Raw genomic sequence first — 21,401 nt, 5'->3', positions numbered from 1 at the left:
TATTTTTAAAAAATATTTAATTGTTTACATCCCAAGCAGCATTCCAGCTTTATGAATAAATTCTACATGCTCAGCAAATGCAGAATAAATCCCTGCCTGCAGCCCAGAATAGACCTGGTTGCAGTAGCTGTCAGGTTGAGAGCCAAGTCACCAGCTGGGGCAGGGAGGAGGATGCAGGGCCTGCAGCCGTGGGAAGGCATTTGGGCAGGATGGGGCAGAGGAGGTGACAGGCCTCGAGGGTGCTGGGTCCAAGGACGGATCAATGAAATCTCCAGGATGCTAGGCCACATGGCAATCCTGTCTCCATTAGAGCCCTTAGGTTCATAGCACCAGTGCAGGGGCCCTTAGGCAGATGCTTTATGAACAGGAAGACAGAGGCCCTAGGCCTTGCATTGAGAAGGAGGACCCTGAACCTGCTCCATGCTGAATAAAGCCACTGTGTCTTTGCCATTCAGGTTCCTCTGCCTAGAGCACCCCCTTAATTTATTCTGTTTTCAAGATTCAGTTCAAGGGCCTCTGCCTCTAGAAACCCTTGAGTGGAGCTGACCACTCTCAACTTTGGTTGTCTCCTGCCCAGAATTCTTGCCCCCAGCATCATCCACCATCCAAGATAGCTTGGGTTTATCTTTCTTAATTCCATTGAAATTTCATCTTGGAAGGTGAGGGCTTATCATCCAATAGGCACAGAAGAGAAGAAAAGAAGGGAGAGGGACAGGATGCGGTGGCTCACGCCTGTAATCCCAGCTACTTGGGAGGCTGAGGCAGGAGAATCGCTTGAACCCAGGAGGTGGAGGTTGCGGTGAGCTGAGACTGCACCATTGCACTCCAGCCTGGGCAACAAGAGCGAAATTCCGTCTCAAAAAAAAAAAAAAAAGGAAGAAGAGGAGGATGAGAAGGAGGAAGAAGAAGGAGGAGGAGGGAAGGGAAAAGTGGAGGAAAGAGGAGAATAGAAGAGGGAAGAGGGGAGGGGAGAGAAAAGAGAAGGAAGGGAAGAGAAAAGAGAGAAGGAGATGAGAAAGAAGGAAAGGAGGAGGGAAGAGAAGGATGAAGAGAGGTGGGAGGAAAGGAGAGAAGGAAGAGAAAGAGGAGAAAGGAGAGAAGGAGGGACAGAGTCAAACAAGATCAACAGAACACTGGCTCAGGAGTCAGGTGACCATGATTCGAGTCCCCTGTAGCCTCGTTGGGTGACCCTAAGAAAGTCTCTTCCCTTCTCTGAGCCTTGGTCCCTGCCCTGTTCAAAGAGGGGCTTAGGCTGACTGCAGTCCAAGTCCCTTTCCAGCCCTTGGACTCTCCACCCATCAGGGATGCTCTTAGGGCCAAGTGGGCAAGTGAATCCTTGGCTCTTTCAACCATGCAGAGAGATCTCTATGGGAACTGGCAGAACCCTGGCAAGTTGAGGCCATGGGAGGCTGAACTTGCTTGTCCAAGGCCCTCTGCACAGAGAAGCCACCCAGGCCCAGCCCTGCAGCTCTCCCGCTTCTCCTGACTCCACCACTCTTCACACCCTTTAATTCAGAGCTTGAAGAATTGAACAAAGCTGTCCCAGCCAGCTGGGTCCCAGACACCAACTCTAATCAGCACCCTCAGGAAAAATGTAGCGGAAGTAAATGTACTCTGGGCTTGGAGCACCTTGTTACAGGGTGAAGCTCACCTCATTAAGGGGTGGAAGCAGCTGGGATGGAGGTGGAGAAGGAAGGGAGAAGCCTCTCAGAATTGGAGGAGAGCCAAGCAGAGTTATGAGCTGCAGTGAGAAGCCACCAGATGGGGACCTGGTCGGGCTCTTCTGAGCCCCGCATTCTTCACCTAAGGAAATAGATGTGAGCCCAGAGATGCAAAGACAGGCCAGGCCTGTCTTGGAGGAGAGGACAGAGGTAGCATCCTTAAAGCGGAAAGAGCAAGTCCCTTTAAAAATGCCAAGCCTTCCTCGGACCCCCAGTGACATAGTGCATGGCAGACAGAGAGTCCAGCTTTGTGCCACTTGGGACTGTGTGACCCTGAATTAGTGGCTGCACCTCTCTGAGCCTCAGCTTCCCCACCTACAGATGGAAATGATAACCTCATAGTATTTACCCCATAGAGTTGTGAGGGCTAAATGAGTCAACCTGCCCGTGTTAACATCCAGGGAGGTGAATTGGGTGGGTTCATTGAAATGTTGAACATTGGACACACCCTTGACCTAATAGTTCCCCTGCCAGGAAACCATGCCTCCAAAATGCGCACAACTGTCTGTACACAAGGATGTTCAGTGTGCTGTTATTTATAATACCAAAAAGGCAAGAAACAACCTGAATGCTCATGAACAGAACTGTCATATACACAGAGGCCCATTCATTCTGGACAGTCCCCTGCAGGTGACGAAGAGAATCAGGAATATCACTATGAAGCAATATGGAAAGAGGCCCAAGGCAAGATATGACATGTGAAAAAAGCAAAGGGCATAGAACAAAGGTGGTGTGAACCCACTGGCATAAAAAGCAATAACCAACCACTTAATCCACATAGATGTGTTAAATGCATAGATGTAGTTAAATGCTCAGTTTTGAGGCCTGAAGATACAGCTGCTTGGATTACAGTAATGCACCGCTGTCAATGTCCTGGTTTCGATATGTACCGCGGCTATGCATGATGCCCTCACTAGGGGCTGCTGGGAGAGGTTTCATGGAATGTTATGTGTGATTTTTACAATTTCCTGGGATTGCATAATTACTTCAAATCAAAAGTTTAAGAAAAAAGCCTGGCGCGGTGGCTCACGCCTGTAATCCCAACATTTTGGGAGACCGAAGTGGGAGGATTACCTGAGATCAGGAGTTCAAGACCAACCTGACCAACATTGTGAAACCACATCTCTACTAAAACTACAAAAAAAATAGCCAGGCACGGTGGCGGCCACCTGTAATCCCAGCCACTCGGGAGGCTGAGGCAGGAGAATCCCTTGAACCCGGGAGGCAGAGGTTGCAGTGAGCTGAGATCACACCACTGCACTCCAGCCTGGGCAACACAGTGAGACTCAGTCTCACAAAATAAAAAAAAAAGTTTAAGAAAAAAACAAAACTAGCCAGTTTAGGGTAGTGAAATTATCCTGCATGATACTATAACAACAGATATATGACATTATATAATTGTCAAAATCCGTCAAAGAACACAACAGAAAGAGGATAGATGGACCTTTGCTGCTAATAGAGTATCAGTATTGGTTCATCACAAGATATCAGTAACAGGGAGAGCTGTGGGGACAGCGAGAAGGGCTATGTAGGAATTTTGTACTTTCTGTTCAATTGTTCTGTAAATCTAAAATGCTTTCAGAATTAAAGTCGGCCAAGCACGGTGGGTCACACCTGTAATCCCAGCACTTTGGGAGACTGAGGCAGGATGATCGCTTGAGGCCAGGAATTTGAGACCAACCTGAGCAACATAGTAAAACCCTGTTTCTACAAATAAATAAATAAAAATTAGCTGGGATGGTTGTGCACACCTGTAATCCCAGCTACTCAGGAGGCTGAGGTAGGAGAATCGCTTGAAACTGGGAGGCAGAGGTCGCAGTAAGCCAAAATCACGTCACTGCACTCCACCCTGGGTGACACAGAGAGACACCATCTCAAAAAAAAAAAAAAAAATTATAGCCTATTAAAAAAAAAAAAAAGCCTGAAGGAGGACAGGCACAGTGGCTCACACCTATAATCCCAGCACTTTGGGAGGCTGAGGCAGGCGGATCACGAGGTCAGGAGCTCGAGACCATCCTGGCTAACACAGTGAAACCTCATCTCTACTAAAAATACAAGAATATCATCTGGGCGTGGTGGTGGGCGCCTGTAGTCCCAGCTACTTGGGAGGCTGAGGCAGTAGAATGGCATGAACCCGGGAGGCGGAGCTTGCAGTGAGCCGAGATGGTGCCACTGCATTCCAGCCTGGGCAACAGAGCAAGACTCCGTCTCCAAAAAAAAAAAAAAAAAAAAAAAAAAAAAAAAGCCTGAAGGAAGGGTATACCCCAAACTGTTCACAGTGGTCACCTTTGATAGCAATGGGATTTGGCACTGGGGTGTGAGGAAAGACCTTTTTTTTTTTTTTTTAATTTCTATTCTTCTGGACTATTTCCATTTTTTATAGACAGACAACATTGACGCATTCCTCATACAATTGCTTTAAAATAAGACTGGTAAAACACTTCCCAAAGCTCTTGAATATATGGTCATTGTGTTATGTTAACAGTCCCTCTGTTACTATCACTGACCATCTACACTCAGGTCTTATCACAGCTTGAAGAGCATCCAGCCACCTCCTCCTACCCCTGGATGGACCGTCCTTGCTACTGGTGTCGGGGTATCCCAGTTCTGTGTGGGACTGGGCCCTTGTCATTATTGATATTGTCTCTCCTCCCCATGAGCACCTCCTGGCTCCCCGAGTTACAGCCCCATCCATTCCAGGACTGATAACTTTATGATGGTAGCAGGCGGGGAGTGAGGTGCCAGCTAGATAGCAGCCTCCCTTCATAACCCCATCATGGGGCCCCTCGCTGGGTTATATATGGTTCTGACTGCGTCGTATATTAAGCAATGGGTCAGCAGCAAGTAGACTGGCAAATTTAGTGAGAGACAAATAAATTGAATAACCCATCGGCCTTCAGAGAAAAAGGAAACCAAGCAAAGCCCCCATCAAGACAAGCATTGCTCATCCTTGTCACTATTTCGAGTTCCGAACATTACTGTCATTTCTGTCGAGTGGTGAGGGACAGGAGGCAGGCTGACCAATAGTCTGATTCTCCGGGAGATGCACATCAACTCTTACAGCTACAGGACCACAGGGATCGGAGAAGGTTAAAGACCAGCCCAGGCTGGTGGCTCACTCCTGTAATCCCAGCGCTTTGGGAGGCTGAGGTGGGTGGATCATGAGGTCAGGAGTTCAAGACCAGACTGGCCAAGAGATGGTGAAACCCCATCTCTACTAAAAATACAAAAATTAGCTGGGTGTGGTGGCGGGTACCTGTAATCCCAGCTACTCGGGAGGCTGAGGCAGAGAATTTCTTGAACCCAGGAGGCGGAGGTTGCTGTAAGCCAAGATCGTACCACTGCGCTCCAGCCTGGGTGACAGAGCAAGACTCTGTCTCAAAAACAACAACAACAACAAAAAAAAAAAAAAAAACAGCCCAGGTCAGCCTCTTCTAAAAGTTGCTGGGGAAAACTCTCCTGGGCCCTGGACCGATTTTTTGTTAATAACAATAATGCCAATGATAGCAATGACACAGCTTTAAATACTCAAGTTCAATAATGTCAGCCTCACAAGAACCCTAGGAAGCAGGCACTCTGATTATCCCCACTTTACAGATGAGGACATTGAGTCTCACAGGTCAAAGGAGTCACCTGGACCATGCAGGAGAAACAGGGTTGAACATTGGTCAGCCTGGTTCCAGAGCCCATGCCTTTAGCCCCGAGTCTGAGCTCTCCTCGATTCTGCTTAGACGGACAACCTTCCAAATTGATGACTGGATGGAGATTAGATGGAGCTGAGGAGGTGCTCTCAGGAGAGAGGGTGGAGATCCTAGCACCCAGAATGTACCCACCAGCTTGGCCAGCTGGGTGGCCTTGTAGTGGAGAAGAGCAAGAACTTTGGAGGCAGACAGGTACTGAGTTCTGACCTTGGCCCCATCACATGCTGCTGTTTGACTTTGACAAAGATTGCAAGATTCTAAGACTCAGCATCTTGGACCACAAAAATGGTGACTCCTTCCCTACCTCTCAGGGTTGCTGTGAGAATTAAAAGTGAGAATTTATGCAAAGTGATCCCCAGCCTGGGGCTGAGGTGGAGAACAGGGAAAACTTGGAGAGGATTTTAACAGAGGTCATTCCTGGGAAGAGGATTGTGTCTGATTTTAATCTCATACAAAAAAGAGGCCCCAAGACAGAGAAATCGTATCTTGCTGCGAAGAGGACATAAAGTTCATCCTTGATTTACTCTTCTGTAGGAAGAATGTATTTTGGGGGTCTCAGAGAATGGTCGGGGGCACTGGTAATAAAACAGAGAGCAAAAGTCTCAGGAGCCATTCCATCTCCACTTCAGGAGGGAGCCGGGATGCATTGGCTATGGAAACTTTGCGACATTATTATTTTTAAAACCTAACTCTTACTTATAGGCCTGGCACTGTACCCCAAAGCCCTTGGCAAACAGCATCTCAGTTCATCTGCAAAACAGACCTGTGAGGCTCAGAAAACTGAGCCTCAGTTTTCTGAGCCTCACAAAGCTTAAGTTACTTGCTCAAGGCCACTATGGCAAGATATGGCCACACCAATAGCTCCCATCCTATAAGCCCTAGAATCTCACTGCTCCTTCATCTAGGGGTGGAATTTGGCTTCGCTCATCCTTGAAATTGTGACATGATTTTTACCAACAGATCATGGCAGAAGTGTTGCAGCTCAGAAAAGGTGATATACCTTCCATCTTGCTTCCTGGAAACTTGCACTTGGAGTCCTGAAGGCACCATGCCATAAGGAAGCCCAACTAGCCCACAGGGAGAGACGTGAGACCACATGAAGCCTGGGAAATGGGCTACTCCAGCCTTCCTATGCTTCATCAGCCACCAGTCGACTGCAGTCACATGAGAGACCCCAAGCCAAAACCTCCCAGTTGAGCCCTTCCAAAGTGCAGATACACAGAAGCCTTGGGAAATAATAAAGTGACTGTTTAAGCCATGGGCTTTGGGGCTGATTCCTTCAGCAGCAGTGTAACAGAACAGCCACAAAGCCAGCCAGTGCTGGAATTCTTACTTCAGTCTGAGTCCAGATCTGTGCCACTCTAGACTGTGCTCTAACCACTGCCCTACACTACCCTTGGCCTCTCGGGCCTTCTGCTAAGCTGTGTAAAGAGCACTGAGCTGAGAGTCTAGAATTGGATTCTGGTTCTGAACTTGCTGTTCTCTAGCACAGAAGTTTCATTTCATGCCTTTAGGTGAGGAGCCACACCTCTGAGAGGTGCAAGTTCTTCACTCACCAAATGGGTTTAACAATCCTCACCAAGCCCATCTCAGAGGCAGGCTTTAATGCCAACAGAAAGAAATGACAACCAAAATGCTTTGCAAAGAAAAGAGAGTTACTGCTTACTGAATGCCTCGTATGTGCCAAATACTAAACATTTATTATCTGACTGTACAATGATTGTAGAAGGTAGGTGGAGTTATTATCAGACAAGAAAACTGAGGCCCAACGAGATGAAAAGTCACTGACACAGGGTGAATCACACTGCCAGGAGATCAGGGAGCCTGGACTCAAATGCTTCTCTGTCCAATTCTGGGAAGCCAGCTCTCCCCTCCTCCCTACTCTCTCTTTACCAAGTTTAGCTCCAGAGAGCATCCATTGCCTGCCATTCGAAATACACAAGCACCAGCTAATGGTTCCACAGGCCACTTTTTGTCAAAGGAGAGAAGCGTGAGCTTGGATGAATTGTTGTCTAATGGACCTGGAGTGATGGCTTGAACCATGAGCCTTGGTGAACAGCAAATCAACCACGATGTCAAATCACCTGGTGTTTTCTGCCTGCCATGTGGTGCCAGCCCTCAGAGCCCCCTCCCGCTGCCTTCCCCAGGAACCCATCAGTGATGGCAAGCCAGAGAGACAGAAAGGAAGTGTGGATACTATGTAGGCAGAGGGAGGGATGCAGTCTCATTGCCACCACAAGAGCAGGCTTCTAAGATCCAAAGGCCAGCTGTGCCCAGCCTCTCAAGACAAATCTGTAATAAACTGACTAAGCCCAGGAGCCACCTGTCCTGTGATGGGAGGTGTCCTAGAGTCAGGGCAAGAGGGGATGCCCACAGAAGCAGAGTGGTTGTCGTTCAGTGCCCTTGTCTGTCTGTCCTCCTGCATGGCCCCTCACCTTCACCTGCCAATGTGATTAAGTGCACAACCCCTTCACATCCCTCATCGCACCTCCATTCCAGGGCAACCTCTCCCTCCTTTGAGAGTTGCCAAGAAGACACATGGCTCAGTAAATACTTATTGAGCACATACTATGTACCAGGCCCTGTGCTAGGCCCTGGGGATGCAACGATGAGCAGAATCAGACAAGACCTCTGTACTCACAGAGCTACAGCCCAGCATGGGAGACAGACATTAATCCAATAATCAATCGTCCCACATGAAAAATAAAGGTAGCCAGGGAATGCCTGGAGCATACAGAACAGGAAAACCAGACCTTGCTCAGGGCCAGGGAAGGCTTGTGGGGGCAGTGACTTTCAAATCAAGAGCTGAGGGGTTGACAAAGGGAAGTAGGGAGAGCGGGAGAGGACAAGACTGCCATACCGCAGCTCTTGCAGGGAATAGCAAGAGAGTCAAACTGGAAACATCCTCTGCAGCTGAGCCACAGCATCATGGGTGCAAACTGAGGCTGGAGAGGTGGGCAGGGACCAGACCAGCTGGAATTGCCCTCATACAGGGTCATCGGTAGCTCTACTGAAGTAATCCGACCAAACGTGTGAACTTGGGAGTTCCTGCCGGCTGCGGCATGAGAACAGATCGGGGTAGAAAGGATGGGGAAGAAGGGAAGCCAGGAGACTAGCTGGGAAGCCATTCCAGGCTTCCAGGACAGAGATTATGTCCAATTGGGTGACGTGATCATAAGACGAGCATCCCTGGAGAGAGCTCTAGGGCTCCCAGCTGAGGCTCCAAGAATAAATCCACAGCGATCTTGCCCTGGTCCAACCTGAGAGTCCCCAAACAGGGACCATTTGTCCTTTGACCATCCTTTTTGTATGCTGCAGTGGAAGGAAGAGGCCTTGGAGCCAGACAGACCTGAGTTCCAGTCCAAGCTCGGGTGCAGCCTCATTGTGTGCCCTGGGCAAGCGGTTTCTCCTGGAGGAGCTTCAGTTTCCTCATCTGCAGAATGCAGATAAGTTTATCTAGAGGAGCGAATGGGATGCCATGTGCTAAATCGCAACGTGGGGCTGACATGGGAAGGGTGCCTTAACATGGGGCTGCCCAGTTCCATCCCCACTGAGAGCTGGGCACGGGGAGGGCACGCTCAGGACCTGTACATGAGGAGTGAGGGAAAGGGGAGGCCATACTTGACCTCCAGACACCAGAGGAGCTGAGAGATGAGCATCTCCTTGCCCATCACAGCCATGGGCCCTTCGCCGAGCCCTCCTCAGCAGGCAAGCCCACCACACCTTCTGCGCAGCATGGACATCCTAGGTGAACCAGACAATTAGGGGTCTCTGGGTGATGCCCACGGTCTTCCATCATATCCGATCTCACAGTCCTGACAGTGCCCCATCTGCCAAGGCTGTCAGGCAACATCTAATGCAAGTTCAGGAGCCTTCTCGCTGCCTAGACCTTGCCAGACAGAGCAGGGCCACCCCGACATCCAGGCTGAGCAAAGTACAGCTGCCCTGGACAACCAAGAAGTTTATATGGTGTCCACCTGAGCCCACCTGGCTTGTGCCAAAAGCTACCTTCCACACACAGGAGAATTGCTTAGATTTCATGAGTGCTCTCTCACACACACACACAAAAGAAAACCTCAACCATGCTGACGTAACTAAGAAGGGTCCTGGTCCCTGTGCAAAGCCTGAGAGCCTTAGGTTCAAGCAGCTTTGTGGTCCATCACTTCCCGGCTGTGTGCCCTTGGGCACGTCACACCACCTCTCTGAGCCACAACTGCACCACAAAGACTCACCTTAAGGCATTATCTTGAATATTTCCTCAGGTCCGGTGATCTAGCAAGTAACTCAGCACAGAGACTGCTTGGGAATCATTGCTCCCCTATTCCGTGGAAGCTTGGAGATCTTTGTGGCAGCCTTAGCTTGCCTCTGAGCAACCTGGGCAGGCATGGGGACAGAGGAATGGTGTGGGCTGGGTTTTGTGTGAAAAGGGCCACTCTGGTGGCCGGGTGAAGAGACTGTATAAGGTTAAAAATCAAAATAAAGGTGAAACAAAACCCAAAATGGGATTTGTAGCTGCAGAGAAAGTGGATTTACCACGGTGAGTTTCTGGGCATGGTTGTAGCTACATGCCAGTGTTGGCGTCTTTTTGTTTTTCTTTTTCTTTTTTCAAACTCACGAATACAGAAGATTCCCTCTGTGGTTTAGTCTCTATAAAATATGTGTGTGTGTGTGTGTGTGTGTGTGTGTGTGTGTTCACTGGGTCAAGAGGTAAAATGTTTCTTACCGTAAGTTGAGGTCAAAATAGTGTAAACCCCAACAAGTTCAGAGTAATTGGCTAGAAGTTTAAGAGAGGACTGGGAACACAGACCCAGAGGACTGGTTTATGTCTACCATGGGATCTGCAGGACAAACAAAACAGACACATTTCCAGAACCACAAAGCCCTGAACTAATGGCTTCCTATGAACATCGTTGCGTTTCATCACTCCTCACCCTATAGAGAAGGTATCATAGCTGTCCCCATTTTATAGATGAGAAAACTGAGGCTTAGATACGGGAAGTGACCTGTTCAAGATTACACATACATTAAAAGGCAGAGCTGAAACTTGGCTGGAGGTGGCTGACTACAAAGTCTAGTCTTCTTGGCATACACATACATACTTCACCCATCACAGAACCGCTCTGCCTCTGGGCTCTCCTTTGCAAAATGGGCCTAATTTTACCTGTTGTGCAAGCCAGTTTGGGGCATACATTCTACTAGAATTTTCTGAGCAGTTACTATGACCCAGCTCTCAGGAAGAATAAAAGAAAAAAAAAACTGGTCCATGGGTAAACAAAATGTGGTATATCCATATGATGGAATATAATTCAGCCATAATAAAAAGGACTAAAATACTGATCCATGCTACAAAATAGACGACTCTTGCAAACATAACACCACATGAAAGCAGCTAGTCACGGCCAGGCGTGGTGGCTCACACCTGTAATCCCAGCACTTTGGGAGGCCGAGGCAGGCAGATCACGAGGTCAGGAGATCAAGACCATCCTGGCTAATACAGTGAAACCCCGTCTCTACTAAAAATACAAAAAAAAAATAGCCGGGTGTGGTGGCACACGCCTGTAGTCCCAGCTACTCGGGAGGCTGAGGCAGGAGAATGGCATGAGCCTGGGACACAGAGCTTGCAGTGAGCAGAGATCGCGCCACTGCACTCCAGCCTGGGCGACAGAGCAAGACTCCGTCTCAAAAAAAAAAAAGAAAAAAGAAAGCAGCCAGTCATAAAAGACAACAAAGATATGCACATGCACATATTGCATGATTGCATTCATGTCAAACATCCACAACAAGGAAATCTACAGACAGAAAGTAGATTCATGGTTGTTTATGGCTGCGGGAAAGCATTGCTTAGGGATGGGGGTTTAGAGGGCAATAGCTGAAGGCTATAGGGGTTTTTTTTGTTTGTTTTTTTTTTTTTTTGAGACAGTCTTGCTCTGTCGCCCAGGCTGGAGTGCAGTGGCGCAATCTCAGCTCACCACAAGCTCTGCCTCCCGGGTTCATGCCATTCTCCTGCCTCAGCCTCCTGAGTAGCTGGGACTACAGGCGTCTGCCACCATGCCCGGCTAATTTTTTGTATTTTTTTTTTTAGTAGAGATGAGGTTTCACTGTGTTAGCCAGGATGGTCTCGATCTCCTGACCTTGTGATCCGCCCGCCTCAGCCTCCCAAAGCGCTGGGATTACAGGCGTGAGCCACCGTGCCTGGCCCAGCTATAGGATTTCTTTTCAAGATGTGACAGAAGAGCTGGAGATCGAGTTAATTGCCAATAATTTTATCAATCATGCCTGCATAGAGAAACCTCCATGGAAACCCCTAAAGGATGGGGTTCAGAGAGCTTCCAACACATCAAAGTGCTGGGAGGCTGTCGGCTGTCATGCCTAGAGAGGACAGGAGTCTCTGCCCTCTCCCCATCCCTTGCCCTGTTCCTGAGTTGTATCCTTTATAATAGAGCAGTGGTTGTAAGTAAAGTGTGTTCTTGAATCCTGTGAGTCATTCTAGTGAATTATTAGACAAGAGAAGGGGGTCATGAGAACTCACTATATAAAAGCCACTTGGCTAGAAGTATGGGAGGTCGGGTACTTGCAGCTGGCATCTGAAGTGGAGACAGTCTTGTGGGATTGAATCCTTAACCTGCAGGGTCTGTGTTAACTCTGCTAACTCAGGGTAGTCTCAGAATTGAGGTGAATTGTAGGCCTGCCATAGGCAGGAACACAGGGTACTTGGGAGGTGGGAGGTAGGAGGTGTGGTCCCAGAGGCTGGTCTCAGGGCTCAGAGCTCAGGCAGACCTAAGTCCAAATCCCATCTCTAGCTTTAGCTGTATGTCCTGAGGAATATGCATGAAACTCTCTGCTGCACATCAGTTTCTTCCCTATAAAATGGGCATCGTAACAGTCCTCACCCCTCCCAGGCTGTTCTAAGGAGGTGGTGACATCATCGGGTCTACAAACACTCAGCACAATGGCCCCAGGAAAATGAGAATGGCCCAAACCCCACTCTGGAAGGTACTGGCTGTGTGATACCAGATCAGTGGCATACCTTCTCTGAGCCTCTGTTTGCTTGTCTATAAAATGAGACGGATGAAAATGAACCCTTATGAAACACCCCGCCAGGAGCCAAATCCTGTGCACCACAGTTTTTGCCATTGACTCCTTCAGTTCTCACGAGAAGCCTACAAAGTGGGTACCATCATTAGCCCCATTTTACAGAGGAAGAGACTGAGGCTCAGAGAGGCTGAGCCAGGATTCAAATCCAGCAGGCTGACTCCTGACTCTTGCCCATTAAGTTAGCACATACATCTAATCTAATCAAAGGGCATAATGGAGGTATGAGTGCTTTTGAAACTGCCAAACACCAAGCCAATATTAGTGGTGATTGTCATTGCTATAACAGTTCAAAAACCCTGTGTCCAGTTATAAGGCCCAAATTCTCCCCAAAGGGAACTATTATTGATTTTTAAAAACAGGATTGGGGCTCTTAGAATTAGTTAGGAAGCCAGGCACACTGAGAAGGGAGTATCATTTTAATGAAAAAAAAAACCTGATTAATGAAAATGATTCTTAATATATTTCAAAATGATCTGTTATGACACAAAGCAAAGACATTTATATACGACTTTGAAATTCTTAATAGCTGATTTTAGAGCAACCTATTATGAAATCTTTCAAAGCAGAATCTATAAGTAAGTAAATCATCGGGCAGGCCTCCCAGGCAGACTGACGGCAGCTCTTCTTAAAATAATTTATAACGTGGGGTGGGGGGAGGACTGGCAGAAATTATTGCCATCATCAAGTATTAGTAAAATATTTATAAAAGTGACTTTCTCTTATCATCAGATGCACTGATGTGATGGGTCAGGTCCTTGAGCCCACATCAGGGGTCGGGGACCCCCCACTCTGCCCCAGGAGGAGAAACTCAGGAATAGAATTGAGCTCCTTCACTTCCCTGGTGACAGACTAATAAGCCAGGGGGCTCCCCCTTAGTCTCTGGACAAATATCTCAACTTGTCTCTTGGATAGGACAACCAGGAGGCATATTCCTCAGAGTCTCCCAGGGGTCCCCAGCTGGACTGAGCCTCAGTTTCCCAGGGGTAAGCCACTCCTTCATGCACCTTATACTACCTGCCTTCCCTCTCCTGTGTCATTTTCCCATTTCCCTGCCACAGCCTTCTGGGGTCCTTCCCCAAATATGCAACATGTTCCCACATCTCTGTCTAAGGTTCTGCTTCTGACTCAGGTTGGCCTCAGTGACCAGGACGTTGAGTGAGAGACATTACAGTTCCCTGAACAAAGTAGTGGTGACGCCCAAACAGCCAAGCGCTGAGCATGGCCCACGGCTGATTTTTTTTCCAATCATTTTGTGGGTACAGGTGGTTTTTGGTTAAGTTCTTTAGTGGTGATTGAGCAGATTTTAGTACACCCAACCCCCCTAGCGGTGTACACTGTACCCAATATGTAGTGTTTTATCCCTCACCCCCTCTTAACCTCCCCCACCTGAGTCCCCAAAGTCTATTACATCATTCTTATGCCTTTGCATCCTCATAGCTTAGCTCCCACTTGTAAGTGAGAATGTATGATATTTGGTTTTCCATTCTCAAGTTACTTCACTTAGAATAATGGCCTCCAGCTCCATCCAAGTTGCTGCAAAGGACATTATTTCATCTCATCTTTATGGCTGAGTAGTATTCCATGGTCTGTGTGTATATATATATATCTCACATTTTCTTTATCCACTCATTGGTGGATGGGCACTTAGATTGGTTCCATATCTTTGCCACTGTGAATGTCCATGGATGATTTTTGGAAAAACAAGTGGCATTTGGTATTTTCATATTTGCCCCAGCCCAGCATGTCTATCCTTGGCTTGGATCAACTGTTGAATCCCCATCTTACTTACTCCTGACTCAGTATGACTTCTAGAAATTTGCAAAATCAAAACAGTTCGTTAATGTATGTGGCTCAAATGGATGAGAATCAAAGGAATAGGGCACAGGGCCCGGGAATGTGGGGATGACGGAAAGGATGCACCAGCACCTTCTCGAAGATTCTACTGCCCCCGCCAAGGTAACAGCCCAGAATGTCAGCCAGAATCCATGCACAGTCCCAGGACAGACCTCAATTCACACACATGTTCATTCAATAAGCAACTTCCAGTTCTATGCTCTGGGCCCAAAGGAAGCCACCAGCCACTGATAAGAGCTAGACAAAGTCACAATCATAATACAAGGCACCAAAGGCCCCATGAAGGCAGAAACCCTTGCTCTTCATCCCCACTCTCTCCCCAGAACCTTCTATATTGCCAAAAAAGGGAGCAGCTTTTGAGGTGAGGAGGTGAGGAGCTTTGAATGCCAAGCCAAGGAATTTTATTTGACTTGGAGGCAAGGGAGAGCCTCCAGAGGATTCTAAGCGGAGAATGACAGTATGGGTCTATGTTGTAGAAAGGAACCTGATGGTCATGATGAGAATGGGTAGGAGGAGGAATGCAGGTATCAGCAAGGAGGCTACTGCACCCATCCAAGCACACACACACACACACACACACAAACGTAAACACCGCATATAAGGTGATAACAGTAAGGATAGAGAAACTAGGACAGAAATGATGTCACAGAGACTATCTCTGGAACATAGTGAATGATTGGATACGGAGAGGGTAAGGACTAGGGGGATGGCAGGAACCACTTGGAACACCAGGTCAAAATAGGGAAAATCGCAAGCAGACACTTAAGGATGGGGACAAGGATACAAGATCAGTTTCAGGGCATGTGGCAGGGAACATCTCCAGGATGTCTAACTAGAAACACAGCACCTTGGCTGGGCGCAGTGGCTCATGCCTGTAATCCCACCACTTTGGGAGGTCAAGGCAGGAAGACTGCTTGAGCCTAGGAGTTTGAGACCAGCCTGGGCAAAAAGTGAGACCCCTATCTACAAAAAAATAAAAAAATATATATTAACCAGGCATGGGGGTGCACACCTGTAGTCCCAGCTACTCAGGAGGCTGAGGCGGGAGGATTGCTTGAGCCAAGGAGGTGGAAGCTGCAGTGAGCTATGATCGCACCACTACTGCCCTGAACAACAATGCAAGACCCTATCTCAAACAATGAAAATTTAAAAAAGAAAAAGAAAAAAACACAGCACCTTTACTGCAGACACCCAACCTTCCCTTGCATATTCTAGAGCTGCTCTACTGTACTGCCAGTACAGTAGCCACTGGCTACCTACGACTACTTAAATTTAAATTAAGTAGAATTAAATACAATTAAAAATTCAATTCCTCAGTCGCACTACTATATATAAGTGTTCAGTAGCGGCCTGTGGTTAGTGGTTACTGCACTGAACTGCAGTAATCTCCATCATGGCAGAAAGTTCTTGTGGACAGAGCTAGTCTAGAAGGTTTGCTTGAAACGCCAGCCCTGTGTCCTCCTCACGACGCCTAGTTTCAGCAGCCTCCCCAAGAGAAGTCCCAGAGACATAGAAGGTGACAGATTGACCCTGTTCCCACCTCTCCGAGAGAAGGGCCTTGTCAGGCACCTGCCAAAGGAGACAGCTGCCCTCCCAGGTGAGCCCGGCAGGAAGGACGTACCTTTGCAGGCCCCCGCCGCGCCCAGGTGGTAGATGGCTGCCAGGACCCGCCAAACGGCCCGCTGCTCGCTCTCTGAGATGCCCAGCATCTCCATGGCACCCTGGAGCTGGGCAAAGGCAGCTGCCGCCTTCTGTTTATCTTCAGGCTGCGGGCAAAGGGAGAGAGGAAGAAAACAAGGCCATCGCGATGGAGAAAACACAAGCTCACAACTCGAAGCTGAGCTCCGTCTCGGAGGAATGCGGGGGTCATTTTATTGCCCCAGTAAATTACCCACAATTAAGCTGAGGAGTACTGACAGACAAACTCAGGCGACTGGGAAAGTTATCCAAATCATTTTTCTCTGACTTTGAAATGCAGTGTGGCTTTTATTCCTTCATGTGTGCACGCATTACAGATTTATGGAAGCTCTGCTCTATGCGGGGCTCTGGTCTGGGGATGCAAAGATGAGCAAAGCCCAGACCTTGACTTTGAGGCCCTCTCAAGGTAGAATTGGAAAGAGACATAAAAGCTACTAAGTGTGAAAAGGGCCAAGTGGTAGGTAGGCTATGGGTACAGGTTGATACATAGGCTATATAGGGTCTATAGGTAGGGCCTAGAGGTAGGCTCTGTAGGGTAAGTTGTGCTATAGGTCTATGCAGAGAATCATGGGACATCAGAGGGAGAAGGGGTAATTAATCCCACCCAAGACAGCCAAAGGGAATAGCATAGAGCAGATCAAATTGTGATAGCAGTTTGAAAGACAGATAGGCAGAGTTGGCCAATTTAATATAATAAAAGTCCCAACAGGCAAAGGGAACCACATGAGCAAAGGGGATTTGGGGAGACAATAGGTGGTCGACGGAAGCAGTTATTTTTGTTTTGTTTATTTTTGAGACAGAGTCTCGCTCTGTTGCCCAGGCTGGAGCACAATGGTACAATCTCAGCTCACTGCAACCTCCGCCCCCCCGGGCTCCAGCGATTCTCTCACCTCAGCCTCCTGAGTAGCTGGGCTTACAGGCACCCGCCACCACACCCAGCTAATTTTCATATTTTTAGTAGAGAAGGGTTTCACCACGTTAGCCAGGCTGGTCTTGAACTTCTGACCTCAAGTGATCTGCCCACCTCGGCCTCCCAAAGTGCTGGGATTACAGGCGTGAGCCACCGTGCCGTCTGGAAGCAGTTATTTTTGGAGGTGGGTCAGATAGAGATGGGGAGAAGATAAAGCTGGAGAAGCCGGCATGGGCCACCCTTGAAGGCCTCAACCATGATACTAAAGGGCGTGGGCTTTAAACTCCAGTCATGATTGGTAAATACTGATACGTGCCCCCACTATATTCCTGAGCTCATAACAGACATCATTAATCAATCAAGATCCTACAGCGAGCCAGTGAGTCCAGATTCCTTTCAGGACACTGCTTCTTGTAGCCACCACCAACTGAGCTTTCCCACTAAAGGAAATGGCACTTGTTTTCTGTCTCCTGTGCAGCAATAGAAAACTGCTCATTTTTTTTTTTTTTTTTAAGACAGGGTCTCACTCTACGGCCCAGACTGGAGTGTAGTGGTGTGATTATAGCCCACTGCAGTCTCAAACTCCTGGGCTCAAACGATCCTTCCACCTCAGCTTCCCAAGTGGCTGGGACTACAGGTGCACACTGCCATGCCCAGATGATTTTATTTTATTATTATTATTTTTTTACAGATGGGGTCTCGCTATGTTGCCCAGGCTAGTCGTGAACTCCTGGACCCAAGCGATCCTCCCACCATGGCCTCTGAAAGTGCTGGGATTACAGGCGTGAGCCACTGCACCCAGCCTGCCAAAGATTTTAACAGAAGGAAACAGAAAATGACATGATCAGATGTTTATGGATTGTAGGATTTTTTTTAAGATTTATGATCCCAATTATGTTTGATTGAATATTAAAATTAGTCTGAAGCTACTATGCACACACCATCTGGCCAAGGAGACTCAGCCCAGAAGCCTGCTGGGTGGAAAGGAAGTGAGCTGGGAATGGGAATTCTTTTGTCAATAATCCACCAGCCGATAATGAGAAACTGATTTGCACTTCGCCTGCTTAGAGAAGTTGGGTGATGAACTGTAGGCTGTTAAAGCCAGCAAGTCTTTGAATTTTGCAGCAACCAGTGCCCAGAGAGGGGGTAACACTTGCTCAAGGTCACACAGCATATTAGTATCAGATACAAGACTAGGAGCAGGCTTTTCTGATTCTTGAACTGATTCCCAGTCCAAGATACTTGTCCCCTCCACTCAAGCCACTTCCTCTAACTGGGAAACTTGCAAGAATCATCAACCAATTGGGATGACGTCAAAGCATACAGTGACATTAAGAGATTTGCTTGGGAAACATTTCAGTTAATAGCAAAAGCATGTTCCATTGATCCATCATATTTCTGGGCTGCCACAGGATCACAAAATCCCTAGCAACCAGGAGCTCAACCTAGCAACTGCAGCTGGAGCAAACAGAGGGACGGAAGGCATCTTACCAACATATTCTGTTATTTATGAGATCTCAAAGTAGCAGAAAAAGGGCGTCGAAAGGACAGTGCCCACACATTTATTATGGCTCCCACTGTGACCTATGAGCATTTGACTTTAAATTACAGACGGATTCCACCATCTACCAGGTAGCTTGTGTGAAGAGAAGAATGAGAAAACTTCCACTAAAGCTCATTTGCTCCTTTCTCTTCCTTGTCCCCTTCCAATGTCTTTTTCTGAACAGAAGACATGGATCAATAAATATATATGTTTCTGATTCAAAATGATTAGGATCATGAAAACAATCATAGTTTCTTAAATTTCCAGAGAGCCAGTTGTTCTTCAAACACCTCTGCAGAGTGCCCTGACAAAAGAAACTCTTTGGATCAAAATCATGAAAATAGAAATAAGTCAAGTGAACAGAATAAGTCAACTGACAACCCAAATGTCTATCAGCAGGAGAACGGAGCCACAAAGAGTGGTATACCCAGAGCACAGCGATGGAGCACTACACAGCAATGAAAAAGAACAAGCCACTGAGACACGCAGCCACATATAGGCATCTCACAGACCCAGTGTAGAGTCAAAGAAGCCAGGCACAAAAGCTCGCATCCCGTGTGCTTCTGTTTATGCAAAGTTCAAGAATGGGAGAAACTAACATGGTAAGAGAAGTCGAGACAATGAGTCTGGAGTGAGATGGGTACCTCCGATGGAGACTGCCTGGGAGGGGGCTCAAACGAGCCTTTCATGGAAGGAGGAACGTTCTGTATCTTGATCTGGCGGATAGCTGCTGGTGTGTGTTTAATAATATTAACATTGGCTGGGTGCAGTGGCTCACGCCTGTAATCCCAACACTTTGGGAGGCCGAGACGGACGGATCATGAGGTCAGGAGATCGTGACCATCCTGGCTAACACGGTGAAACCCCGTCTCTACTAAAAATACAAAAAATTAGCCGGGCGAAGTGGCGGGCACCTGTAGTCCCAGCTACTCGGGAGGCTGAGGCAGGAGAATGGCGTGAACCCAGGAGGCGGAGCTTGCAGTGAGCCAAGATTGCACCACCTCACTCCAGCCTGGGTGACAGAGTGAGACTCCATCTCAAAAAAATAAATAAATAATAAACAACAACAACAACATGGCTAGCTGTGGTGGCTCATGCCTGTAATCCCAGCACTTTGGGAGGCTGAGGTGGGAGGAGTTGACTAGCCTGAGCAAGAGTGAGACCCTGTCTCTACAATAAAATTAAAAATCTGCCAGGCATGGTGGCATGAGCCTGTAGTCCCAGCTACTTAGGAAGCTGAGGCGGGACGATTGCTTGAGCCTAGGAAATCAAGGTTGCAGTGAACCACGATCACACCACTGCACTCCAGCCTGGGTGAAAGAGAGAAAGAGAGGCCAGGTGCGGTGGCTCACACCTGTAATCCCAGCATTTTGGGAGGCTGAGGTGGGTGGATCACGAGGTCAGGAGATCGAGACCATCCTGGTTAACCAGTGAAACCCCATCTCTGCCAAAAATACAAAAAATTAGCTTGGCGTGGTGGCGGGTGCCCATAGTCCCAGCTACTCAGGAGGCTGAGGCGGGAGAATGGCGTGAACCCAGGAGGTGGAGTTCGCAGTGAGCCGAGATCGCGCCACAGCACTCCAGCCTGGGTGACAGAGCAAGACTCCGTCTCAAAAAAAAAAAAGGGAGAGAGAAAGAATATGGGAGAGAGAATATAAACATCGAGTTGTACACTTAAAATTAGTATACTTTATACACTTTTATGTTTTATCTCAATTTTTAAAAATCAATGGATAAAATTCAAATCGTAAGATGCCCAGGGTTTGTCTGAGGTAAAGTCTCAAGGTCAATCAAAGTCTTCAGGTAATTTGGTAAAAGAAAATAAAATCCAAAATATTCTCTCTCCATTAAACCAGGCTGGGCTTAGAGTGTCCAGGAGATTCCTACAATCCAGAGAGAGGCCAGGTTTGGATTTGGAGTCAGACAGAGCTGGATGCCCTCTAGACTCTGCACTCCCAACCATGTGACTTTGCAAAAGTCCCTTGCCCCGTGCATGGAGGCTCAGTTTGCACTTCTTCAAAGAGGAAATAAGGCCAGGTGTGGTGGCTCATGCCTGTCATCCTAGTGCTTTGAGAGGCCAGGGTGGAAGGATCGCTTATGTCTAGGAGTTCGAGACCAGCCTGGGCAACGTAGCAAGACCCCTTATATCTATAAAAAATATATAAAAATTATCCAGGCATGGTGATATGTGCTTGTAGCCCCAGCTACTTGGGAGGCTGAGCCAGGAGAATTACTTGAGCCAAGGAGTTCACGGCTGCAGTGAGCTATGATCCCACTGCTGCACTCCATCCTGGATGACAGAACAAGACCCTGTCTCAAACAAAATACATAAATAAAATGGAAATCATATCTTAGCATCCTCCCAGGGCTGCTATGAGGACTAAATGAGTTTATGTGTGTAAAGCACCCAGCACAGAGGCCAGCACACAGTGGTACTCAATAAACGGTGGTTTCCACTTACTACTGCCTCTCTCCCTCCATGCCTTCGCCTAGGCTGTTCCACCTTCCAGGGACACCGTTCCCCATTGCTGCCCAAGTTGATGCCCCATACTCTATAACAAGTTAATTGGGTATGACCCTGCCCTCAAGGGGCTCCCAGTCCACTGAAGGGGACAGGTGTGCAAAGAGATGACACACAGAGCACACACCATGGGCTGGGAGACATTGGGCAGGGGTAAAGGAACTGAATGGAAGGATGTTTCTACAACCAACCTGCCCAAGGATTCCCACCCCTCTGCCTCCCGGAACGGGAGCTAACTTGGGGAGGAAAATGCTGGACACTGATTCAATGCATCTCACGCCTGTAATCCCAGCACTTTGGGAGGCCGAGGCAGACAGATCACGAGGTCGAGATTGAAACCATCCTGGCAAAAATGGTG

General features: G+C 47.9%; 1 protein-coding gene across 4 annotated transcripts in view; it reads right to left on the bottom strand.

Moving 5' to 3' along the window:
• Positions 1 to 21,401, bottom strand: part of MYO18B (myosin XVIIIB) — a 315,850-nt gene that overhangs the window by 244,437 nt on the left and 50,012 nt on the right. For all 4 annotated transcript variants that reach the window (XM_055374078.1, XM_055374073.2, XM_055374079.2 and 1 more), the window contains exon 12: positions 15,993 to 16,137. In XM_055374078.1, coding sequence (XP_055230053.1) covers positions 15,993 to 16,137 — 145 coding nt within the window. The remainder of the gene's footprint in view (positions 1 to 15,992; positions 16,138 to 21,401) is intronic.

The sequence above is a fragment of the Gorilla gorilla genome, chromosome 23, assembly GCF_029281585.2.
Source record: "Gorilla gorilla gorilla isolate KB3781 chromosome 23, NHGRI_mGorGor1-v2.1_pri, whole genome shotgun sequence".
NCBI classification, from domain to species: domain Eukaryota; kingdom Metazoa; phylum Chordata; class Mammalia; order Primates; family Hominidae; genus Gorilla; species Gorilla gorilla.
Note: the sequence above shows the minus strand (reverse complement) of the source record. Positions and strands in the feature narration are given on the sequence as shown.